This window comes from Echiichthys vipera, assembly GCF_963691815.1.
Source record: "Echiichthys vipera genome assembly, chromosome: 3".
In the NCBI taxonomy this organism is placed as follows: Eukaryota; Metazoa; Chordata; class Actinopteri; order Perciformes; family Trachinidae; genus Echiichthys; species Echiichthys vipera.
The window spans coordinates 11,611,050-11,623,287 of NC_139828.1; the positions used below are offsets into that span (position 1 = coordinate 11,611,050).

Consider the following 12,238-nt stretch of genomic DNA (forward strand, 5'->3'; position numbering starts at 1 on the left):
ATGGATCAGAGGGCAGTGTGTGCCGGATGCCACCGGCTGATCAGAGACAGATTCCTGCTCAGAGTCACTGACGGCCTCTGGCATGAGGAGTGTGTGCGGTGCGCAGCGTGCGGGGACGCGCTCAGGAACTCCTGCTTTCTGCGGGACCGCAAACTTTACTGCAAGCGGGACTATGCTGAGTGAGTGCCGAGCTTCAGCTTTTCCATTACTGTTTGGTTTTTCTCCTGATGTTACCGAAATCATAAAACACTCAAGCACACTTTATTTTACTTTTCACCTCTGGGAGATTCTCATATTCATCTGCGTCCAAGTGAATGCTAGGATATTTTTCATATTTTATGTTATAATAAAATAGAAAATAGGCCTACAATTTTTTTATTTAAGTGAAAAAATAAATGAAAATATTTTTTTATACCCATGCTTTTTTTCCACTGATATTTCCATTTTAATTCAAAGCAAACATAGCATTTATGGCCTAAATATTTTTTTTCAATTTGCATTAGTTTTGGATGACAATCCTTTGCTTAAATGTATATAATTTGCTAAAATGATCAGAGTTTAGCTGCACCTCATTCTTGTTTGAGTTTTGGCACATGCATGTTGCAAATATACTTCCAACATTGTAGTTAAATGTTATAGGATATATATCTAATTGTGTGTATTTAATATCTTTTATACACTGATTTTTTTATTCTATTCATTTTGTCATATTTTTTGGCTCCAGAAATTACTGTGTGTTATTAAGTCTATTTTTTGACAACAGAACCCTTGTCCAGATCTGACCTTGACTTAGAACACGTGTGTGTGTGTGTGTGTGTGTGTGTGTGTGTGTGTGTGGGTGTGTGTGTGTGTGTGTGTGTGTGTGAATGTGTGTGTGTGTGTGTGTGTGTGTATGAGAGAGAGGAACACAGAGAGTGAAGAAAAAGTGATTTCTCTTTATAGTAACTTAAACGTATCTATTCAGTTTTACATGCTGTAAATACGGGTACATTTTATAGTTTACAAACACTATGTGTGTGTGTGTGTGTGTGTGTGTGTGTGTGTGTATGTAGTTGTTTATGTGCGTATGGTTGAAGCTGACTTCTAGGGAACTTGGCACAGTGCACTAAGAGAACAAGGTGACTGTATGGAACGGGTGGCGAGGGAGCAGGAATGTGAGAACACTATTGCAAAGCATAGATCCACACACACACACACACACAAAACAGCACGGTCACACACACACACACTTACTCACACATGCACACACACACACACACACACACACACACACACACAAACAGCACACAACCAGGGGTAGAGCTCAACTGACACATTGTCAAAATGTGTTAAAATTACGAGGCCCATTGGCGTGGCAACTGCAAGCTGGGGACAACATATGGTCGCATCGATGAGGCGGTCCCCCCTCCAAAAAAAAACCTACCATCATAACCCATTGCCTGACTCCCTCCTACCCACCCACTGCCACTGCCTCATCCCCTCGTTCTTCTTCCAAAACAAGCTCTCACCTAAACAAGAGCCAAGACAAAACCTGCACAACCTAACAGGCAGCAGCTCACATTATTTCTGAACAATTTAGTGATGGTTGTTCTGCCAAGCAGGCAGGGAAACACGAAATGTTACACTTTCTGATCCAAAACGCTCCCCACCATCTTGTTCAACTAAATGAGACTGCAGCGCTGGAGGCCTGTGCACCTTAGTGAGCAGAGTATTCGTGATAGCAGAACATTTAAAACATGCCCATTTCTTTTACGGTGACCATGCCCTAATGTAAAGACCTTAACTGATATTAAATCAGAGTGGAGTTCTATAAAACCACACAATTCAAAGTGCTTAGCGTGATCAGTGGAGATCATTTGGCCAAAGCACAGAGAAAAGAGCAAGGCTGAGAGGTAATTAGGAGAGTAGAGCCATATGTCAGAAGGTCTGGTGCATCCCTACAAGAGAGAGACGGTGAGGATGGTGTGAACTTACTTTGGGGGACAGTGCGCTCCATGAGCCCTGGCGTTATGTGCCGCGGCATCTGGAAAGCTCTGCTCACAGCAGCCCCAGTGTCAAGCAATGGGACAACGCCCAACCGACCGTGAGATATCTGACCTGACCAATTAGCAGGAGGCCTGGTGCCAGAGCTCTGCCTCCGAGGTCTCACGTCTCCACCTCCCTTCTCGTCCTGTCTGAGGTTACGACACCTTATAACACATGGGCACCACTTTTGTCCGAGATGAGGATTTTAAAAAAGCGTGCCAGTGTTTTTCTCGCAGTGCAAACTGTGTTCAGCTCCCTCCCTTCTTTTGATCCGGGACTAGTGTGAAGCCAGCTCATAAGTGACAATTAATCCATACTGTGACAGCATTTGTTTCTGACCACACGCTGTATCTTCTGTCTGAATCTCACCCGCTTTTTCCTCCCGCATGTGTGGTAAATCAGTGCCAGCCAGACTTGGTGCTTAAAGAGCTAAGATTAAAGACAATAATGCCAGTTAATATTTTAATTATTTGAACACAGTAGTTTGTTATCCCTCCACACTCCAAATCCATCAATGCTTTTCTGTTTTACTGAGGCTAAACATACACATCTAGTATCAGGTGGTGAATGGATAATTATTTTATAACACAAGATTATTGTCTAGATTTATGCCAGAACATGCAGAGGGTTCATATCTAAGATAACCTAAACCAAATCCTTCTCAGGGAAACTGAGATTTCATAGAGTATAATTCAAACACCAAATAACAAAATCAACACCAACAAATCCAATTCAATTTTATTTATAGTATCCACTCATAACAAAAGTTGTCTCAGGACACGTTCCTCACAGAATAGATCTAGACCACACTCTGTAATTTACAGATACCCAGCAATTCCCCCATGAGCAACAGTGGTGACAAGAACTTTCATTTTAACAGGCAGGGATGTCAGACAGAGCCTAGTCTCTATGATGGGCAGCCATCTGTTTTGAACACACATAACAAAAGCAAGATTAAAAACAAAAAATTATTTAAAAAAAAAAAAATGTAAAACTTGCATTTAGTCAACTACAAAAAAGGGACATGTAACCATTTATGGATGCATAATTGCATTACTGCATTTACTTAAGCACCTTTAATCTCATACAGAAAAGGAAAAAAATGTAAAGAGTCACAAAAATGTGATTTAAAGGATCAATAATGGAGTCTGCCAAAATGTCTTCTCACATTATGATGCTCTGAGACAGATGATGATGAAAATGATGATAAACTGAAGTGTGACAAACCTACAGTTTAACTGACCTTATTGTTTATTTCTTTAGTGACACAATGACATTATAACATCTCAACTCATTTAAAACTTTGGTATTATTCATGATATTGATATAAGTCTCTTCAATCCTGAAATATCAGAGTAATTCATCAATGATTAGTTGATTTTTTTATTTTTTTTTATTTTGGTGAGTTAATACATTTGTTTCAATATTTCTTGTTCCATATACCATATCCATATTAGTACTTATATTCAGTAATTACACAACAGTAATAATGTTAATCCATGGCAGCATTATATTTTATGATACATAATAAGGTTTATTTTTATATAACTGCTCTCCAAGACAAGACAACACATTTTGTCCATCTAGTTTGTTTGCCTACAGGACACACACACAACAGACTGTAGTGTAATTTAATGAAGCAGTATGCAAATTGCTGTCGGACAATGTGATCTTTGGGTTGCTCAGATTATCATTAGATTTAGATTGGCTAAACGGTTCAGTGGACAGGTGGACTGGACAGCAGATTGGTCGTCAGATCAGTGCTGTGACTGGCGGTACACTTGACCCGCAGGCAGCTTTGTATCTGATAGACGGTCTCTGTTGGTGTGTGTGTGTGTGTGTGTGTGTGTGTGTGTGTGTGTGTGTGTGTTCAGCAAAGGATCCAGGTTAACCTGATCCAGAAACAGGATCTGTCTGTCTGCATGTCCACTAGACCAGCAGACTGTCTGCCAAAGGTCAGCAGTGAAGTCAGGGAAAGAACAATGAGAGGAGGGCTTTGCAGTGGAGAAAATGTGTGTGTGTGTGTGTGTGTGTGTGTGTGTGTGTGTGTGTGTGTGTGTGTGTGTGTGTGTGTGTGTGTGTGTGTGTGTGTGTGTGTGTGTGTGTGTGTGTGTGTGTGTGTGTGTGCATTTCTGCAAAACACTCATCTTATTATACAGTGCATCTACCTTGAGAGTGGCTGACCTCCTCAGTGTGGAGGAGCGCAGGATTTTGCTGACTTATTTCTCTGTAATGATCTTGTCACTAATTGCCATGTCTAAATCCAGCGTGACTGAGTGTTCCCGCTCTCCGAGCAGGGCCTCTTGGCCAATCATGTCAACGGAAACTCTGAAATATTAAACACCTTGAGCTGCTCCATAAGTATTGGAGGTACTCTTACCTTTGCATTAACAACTCTTAAGAATACTGCGTACGATGAGACCAATTGGACAAAGCGTATAATGGAAAAGCCATTCTCGAAACCTGAATGATCTCATCAGTGCCTGTAGTTTCTTCTTCGCTGACATTTAGCATTAGCCTCATAATGAGATATTAAATCACGTACTTTGCTGTATCATAGAAACCCAGAAACATTCCGGGTATTTCCTCCGCCACACTTCCTTTGAAAATGTTTTCGTTGATGCATCTTGTGTTGCCACAGGAATGCACATACCACAGACAGCCATATTAAAGCGCATACCATTGAGGCCGTGAGGCAGACGACTCGGATGGGTCAAGCAGCCCGACTGACCCTCCTGAGCTGCTGGGAATGGGCTTTACCGTTTCCCTAGAGACCCCACAGCAACAGTGAGAGGTCCCAGCAATGTTTGCCTTTAGGATGTTGCAGCTCCAGACCTTTTGACAGGGATGTCTCAACCTGGGTGTTTGCTTTACGTTTAGACTGAGGTTTTGTTTGTTTGTAAACATCTATTTTACATATGTATATACAAAAAGGAAGCGAAAATGCATTATTTGTTTTCACTTGAAAGTTAATGATAAATCTCGGATTCACTATTACTAATACAGGTGCTTATTTTTACTTTCATGTCAAAACTTCTTTAGGCATTAGTGCCACAACACAAAAAGGAAATAAATATATTTTACCTTTTCGTGGAGTGTAATTTCTGGTGCAAGTGCTTTGAAAGGGCATAGGACACAGCATCCTTTCACTGAAACCCATACTGTCTCTCTGGGATAAAAAAACATTCAATTATTGATTGAAAATTACCATTAAAAAAAGTTTTTCTAGGGAACAGATGGCCAATATAAGATATATATTAAAGTACAATATTATTCTGTTATTATGGTTTTTTTTTGTCCATGAATAGTTGCATCAGTAGTAAGCTGGCCTTTAATGCTCCAAATATTTTCTATGGCTACAAAGTTGCAGCAATTCTTTTTAAATCTCAGCTTGAACCAGTGATATATAGAGACTCTCCTTATGGGCCGCATGAGGTATTTATGTGAAAACAAAAACATGGTAAAAAGGCTGTCACTTTCTCATGCCTCTGGGCTGACTAGTCTGGTGACCCAGTCAGGTCTGGAGACAAACGCCAGCTCCAGAATGATGACGCATCATCCTGCGTGACAGACCCAAAATGCCGCGGTGCCAGCCAGCGGACAATGGTCCTGCTGCTTGGGGGCTGGCTCTGTCTTTGTCCCGCTCTGGTTAAGCAGACTTAGGGATAATTCCGCAGATAATTCATGGGACCGGCGGCTCAGCCTCTCCCACCGGGACATCTGATTCCCCCCCTCTGCCTGGAGCCATGGCCTGCCGAGAGCTTTTCTCCTGCCTCTCCAGGAGCACAGCCTCGGACAAGGCAGCCGGAGCCACGGCAACAGTCTCTGAGGCTAAGCTCACCAGTCCTGGTTGCCAGGCGCTAAGATGCACACCCGCCACGCTAAGGGTATGTGTCTGAGTGGTCGGGGTAGGAGGAGGAGAAGGAGAGGGGAGAAGTCAGGTCGGCAGTTGTTTTGAGTGACAGCTCGACTCAGCAACATTCCCCAAGTCAACCAAGCATTTTTTTTTTCTCTCATGGAGTCCCTTTTTACTGAAGTGTGAGGGGTCCTCAAGTGTCTTAGCATATACTCAAGCTCTAGGCAGCCAAACAAAAGCATTACTCTCTGTTATTTACTGAGCTCTCACATTTACTTTCTATTTCCTCCCTTGTTACACCCCCCACCCTGCTATCTCTCCCTCTAGTCTGTTTGCAGTGCATTGTGGGGGCTGTGCGGAGGCCATCTCTCCCACGGAACTGGTGATGCGTGCAGGGGCCGCTGTGTTCCACCTGCGCTGCTTCACCTGCAGCGTTTGTTCCTGCCGCCTGCAGACTGGAGACCGCTGTGTCCTCAGGGAGGGACAGCTACTGTGTGCCAGAGAAGACTACCACCAGTGTGTGACCAGCCCGACCTCCTCTGACACAGGTACAGGCTGAGGACAGTGTGTGTGTGTGTGTGTGTGTGTGTGTGTGTGTGTGTGTGTGTGTGTGTGTGTGTGTGTGTGTGTGTGTGTGTGTGCGTGTGTGTGTGCGTGTGTGTGTGTGTGTGTGTGTGTGTGTGTGTGTGTACATGTATAACTTACTAATCGCTGGGTTATAAAACACAAGACACTTGGTTGTTCTGATCCAGTGTTAGTTTTATTATTACACTTCTTTTAAGATATTTACCCTAATTTAAATGTGGTATGGTCGTGAACTGTTATGATGTACTCTTTGAAATTCTGAACATCATAGGCAAGCCGTTTTGTAATAATCCATTTTTGATCACGAGTTTGAACACTGGGTAAATATATAAAACCATATTTTTGTTTTGCTAAATAACTCTACAGTAATATGATAAAATAACACCAGCACTTGGACAAAATAACCCTTTGGCATCGGGTAAAGTGGCCATGACTACAACTGCTACACAAGAAACAACAAAAAATACAACAAGCTTCAACTTGTCTTTCTACTCATTAAGAAATGTAAGTGTTATAAAGCATTCTGGGAAATGCAGGCAACCACAACTTGAAGCAGAGATCGGGCAGGTTGAGTTAAAAAATAAACTACAGCTCAATATCAGAAAATAACTGAATGCAAATGACGCATTGAACATCTCCATTTGATTGCATGTGTTTTCCTTTTTCTATCCATCTCTCAACATTTGTCTTCTTGATGTGAATGCCTTGTAATTGCTTTTCAATCATGTCTGCCCACTAGGTAAAAGTGAAGATGAAGAAGAGGAGGAGGAGGAGGAGGAGGAGGAATCTGGGAGGGCTACAGGCAGACGAGTTAGATCTGAAGACCTGGAGGGCAAACGTCCCAAAAGGCCACGCACCATTTTGACCACTCAACAAAGACGGACCTTTAAAGCCTCCTTTGAGGTCTCATCTAAGCCTTGCCGAAAGGTAGAGTATTTTTGCTGTGTGCACCCAGGTGTACTTCCTGCCCTGCTCTGTAGCTTCTGTTCCATATAATACAGGCTTTGTTGCAAATGGCATTTTTTGCAGTGTGTCTCAAAAAATATACTGTTCTTTCATGCCATCATTCTCACTGCAATTCCTACTAAAAACTGAGGATTTTGTCATTTTACTGAGGATATAACACAGACTAGTCTTAAAAACCATCATAATTCTGAGGAGTAGCTGTTTAATTTAACAAAATAATAATTGAATCTCTTAGAATAAGGATATCCTCAAATTGTATGTAATGTGGACAGAAAGCCATTGAATCATGTGTTGCTATCCTGCTGTTATACGTATAGAAATCTGTCTATTTCAGGAGGCAGGCTTTCCGCTATCCACTGTATATAGTAGTGCTGTACTGCTGTTGGGCAGACGGGTAGATATGCTATAAGCGTGACTACATTATAAAGCAGACTTGACTCTAACAGTTCCAAATGTACCGACATTTAGAAAGCAGTTCTTTCCTTCAGAAATGCATACGATAAATGCTTCATCCTTTCCTCCTTGTTTGAGGTGGATTGGTGGAGCGATACAGCTTTTTTTACCCTTCAAGTGACCTCTTCTCTGTTTCCATTTTCTAATATTTACCCTCCCTTTCTTACTTTCTCCTCCCCATGAATCTTAATCCAAGGTAAGGGAGACCTTGGCAGCAGAAACTGGTCTGAGCGTCCGGGTTGTGCAGGTCTGGTTCCAGAACCAAAGAGCCAAAGTAATACAAAGCACACACACACACACACACACACACGCACACACACACACACACACACACACACACACACACACACACACACACACACACACACACACACACAGAGTCAGTGTCAGTCATATGCGCTACTAATAAAAGGACTCTTTCTGCACCATGTTTGTATGCCAGAGTGGAAATCAGCCTGGTTATCTCTTCATACAGGAAACTGATGACATCTCACAGCGAGATCACTGCAGATTAAACCCCATATTTCCTCACAAAGTGGGCTCATGTTTGGTTTCCCTCCTCCACTGAAAGATGTCCTTTACCTCACTGTTAATACTTGAATACTTGAATGAACACGCTCGTATGCCTGGGTGGCAGAGGGACTGTGGAGTGAGTAAAAATGTTTTACACTAGGCCTGTATGTGAGATTTATATCTGCTGGTGGATTTTTTTCAGATGAAGAAACTGGCCAGGAGACAGCTGCAGCAGCAGGAGCAGCAGCAGACTCAGCAGCAGCAAGAGCACCCATCACATCACACAGGTATTATGCTATTAGAAAACCTGCTTTATTACTCCCGTATGATATGATATCCTAAAGATATCACTTATATGTACGTTGTGTTCTTCCTTCTCAGCAATGAGAAGCCCAATTTTCAAAGAAGATGAGAAATACAATTTTTTTTCTCAAATATATCTTCAAGGTGACATTATGTAATCAATATTACAAAAGACAGGATAGGTAGCACAAGGCAAAAGTCAATTAAAGACATTACTGTAATAAGTAGCAGTAAACAGCTCCTGTGTGTCTCCTGTGTCCCACAGCGCCCCCCTGTGGTGGGTTGACCTCTGAGATGGAGCACCTGGGGTCCTCCTATACCCACATTCAGCAGCAGCAGCAGCACCAGCAGCAGCAACAGCAGATGGGGCTCACCACACTGGAGCAGCAGGACTATGACATGGACCCCTTCAGACAGGGCCTGACCCCACCTCAGATGCCAGGGGATCACATGCACCCCTACGGTAAAGACCTCAGTGCTGTCAAATCCTGATAGAGAATCACATGCTTAAAGTAATGATTAATGACACTGATAAAGCAACAACTAAGGATTATAAAATGAAATATGATTTATTGTCATTATTCTCTGCATAAAATAAATCGCAGTAGTTGGAAGTTTATTATTTTTAAAATACACAATAGTGTTTATTATTATTATTATTATTATTATTATTATTATTATTATTATTATTATTATTATTATTATTTGGATAACAGTAATCCTCAGCACTGTAGTAATATTTCCTGGGGTCTGTGCTCTTGTGCTGAAGAATAACTCACATTTTCCTTTTAGCAAGGGATCAAGTGAAAGCTTTATATGGAAACACTTTACAGTCTCTTTGTGATTGTTTACATGCAATTCGATTCATGGAATATATTTTTATTGAATTTATAAGTGCTCATGTTATTTTGTCCATCCGTTGTGCAGTGCAAATTAATTCTAAAGTCCTTTACACCTTCAAAATAAAAACGTTATAATCTTAAGCATACTTCAGCGATATAGTTGTGTCAAAAATGGTTAAAATTGCTATAGCCGAGGCTCCCATAATGCAACTCCACCCTGATGACATCACTATGGTTATTTTGTCAAATTTTAGAAAGCTCCCTCTAGATCCACAGAAGACAGTATACAACGGTTTTCAGAGGCTGAGTAATATGTCTACTCTTAATGACGAGTAAACTGAATAATGAAATTGTTGAAGTGCCTCCTCAAAAAAGTGATCAATAACGTTGTGTCTTTTTTTAGGTTTTAAGGGTCTGTACGGTGACATGGACAGAGACCCTCTGTGTCATGTGGCTGACAGCGACTACCTGTCCCTGGGTGACTCCTCTCTGCTCACCCCTATCGACCGCCTCTACTCCATGCAGGACTCTTACTTCACCTCCTGAGGGTGGAGATCGGACTCAGTGAGAACGGTGTGTCTCCCTCATTCTGCAATGCCCTCCGGTCTCCCCATTTATCTGTCTGTACCGTGCACAAGGCAGTTGAAGAAGCGGTCGCCGCCAAGGGGACTTGGGTACACTGTGATAGGCTACCATGCAATATACCATGTGCACGTGCATATACTGTAAACATGATTACACTACTGCCTCTTATGCTTTACAATCCCACTGCACGACACAGGCTCCTGTGTATGCATGATGCTGCCGGACCTCTCTCACTATGTTTGAATGTTAGATTATGAGATCATAACTGCATATACTAATGTAAATAACTTTTTGGGTGTGTATTTGTATTTATTCTCACAGTGTATGTATGCTGTTCATCTTGAAAGACTCAACAATGATAAATAAATAATGGTTATGATACAGTGAATATTCAATATAAAGTGTGTTGTAATATTGTGAGTACGGAGCACAGCCTGATTTATTATGAAGATGGGGTATTCATGCTCAGGGTTAGAGCCGGGTCTGTCCATCCTCGGTGCTTATCAGTCCAATCTAGGTGACAGGTCAGCGAGGCATCTTCCCCTGGCTGTTGGGTGGATCATCAGATTGTGAAATGCTGGGCTATGACAGCTGTATGGGTCAGTGGCAGGTAAGCATCACATCCACGCCGCCATCATCAACGCTCACATTGTGCTCCTCACGGTCAAAGACCATCGCTGCATTTTTCAGCCTTTTCCTTCCTCCAGTTATAGAGGACGGGAGGGGGGACCACCCAGGCACTGTGCCCAGCTGGAATGCACCAATCCTGGGGAAGGAGGCTGAGAAAACCAATGTGGGGGCTCCCGACAACGGAGGGGCTGAAAGCTGTGTCAGGGGAGAATGCCCAGGGTGACACAGAGATATGAAGCCCCACTGTATGGAGTGCCTCCTTGCCCCAGCCATGAACCCTCTCCTGGACCCATCTCATATTTCCCACTATGAAATCAGACCTTGCAGAGCAGAGAGCGCAAGTCAATGGTCAGGAACAATCTAACTGTCTGTCACCGTGGCATGCTACTGCCAACCAGAGCTCAAGAAGTTTGCAGCAGAGTGTACTGAGTGTGTGTTTCTTTGAGTCTGCCTTTGTATCTGTGTCTGTATCTGCTCTGAGTGTCTGCTGGCATGTGCTTGTGTGCATGCTCATGTGTTAGGAGGAACAACACTCTTTGTTGCAGGGACTAAAGTATCATAATGTACTTCCTTGTATCTTTAGAGGTAGATGAAGGGAGAGAAGCCAGACTTAAATATCAGGGAAGGATGCCAATGTGGTCACCTGCAAGGCTTTTTCCCTTCTTGTGCACAGTTGGCACGCATATATGGTTGCCAGCAGCAGTGGGTGGGATGAGAAAAATAATCAAACCGTGATCATACGGCCACAGCGGGTAGCAATAACCTCATTATTATTCTGACGGTAGCCAAACAGTTTCCTGTCGACAGCGTGGTTATTTATTGCACCCTTCATGCCAACCACCGACCACAAACCCTCTGTCTTTTAACCGCTATAATTGGCTTCACGCTGTTGCAGCGCCAAGACAGATGCACACGCTTTGGTAAAGATACTCCATTGGCAATTTGCAGCACAAATTTAAAATCTGGGGGTTTTACAGGAGAGATTACATTCTGTAATACAACCATTCAATAGAAATATACATTATTCAGACAATGGATTTACTCCTAAACTGGTTAGTATAAAATGTACATCAGCCCTTAATGAAACATATATTGAACACCATGTGAGGGATGTGGAGGTAGTGAATTGCCCCCTCAGTGTGGGATCAGTGCCCAGTGTGACACATAGAGATGAGACTGATAACAGATCACCTCCTCACCATTCAGTGACAGGTGCTTTCTGGCCACTAGATGTACTAAACTGACAGTTTGCGGCAGTTTGGTAACCTCAGAGGTTTTCTGCCCACTTCCCTGATTGACCCCACAGTATCAGTTCCTACTGGGCAGGTCAAAAGCGGGTGTACTGAGGTATATAAGAATGCACCAGCAAGACAGGGTCCCACAATACTGTACCAAATGATACAGGACATGGATAAAGAATGTGTCAAAAGTGTGTGGTGTTAAAATAAAATAAAATAATATAATAGAGACGACTCAAGAA

The 12,238-nt window shown here is 42.5% G+C and overlaps 1 protein-coding gene across 1 annotated transcript; it reads left to right on the forward strand.

The window, feature by feature from the left end:
- Positions 1-10,089, forward strand: lmx1a (LIM homeobox transcription factor 1, alpha; the record flags this gene model as incomplete). The annotated part of the gene is made up of 7 exons (XM_083940161.1): positions 1-179; positions 6,209-6,429; positions 7,206-7,393; positions 8,082-8,159; positions 8,601-8,685; positions 8,967-9,164; positions 9,947-10,089. The coding sequence occupies 7 exons, from the start codon at positions 1-3 to the stop codon at positions 10,087-10,089; spliced, it is 1,092 nt and encodes a 363-aa protein (XP_083796287.1).
- Positions 10,090-12,238: the final 2,149 nt, after the last annotated feature.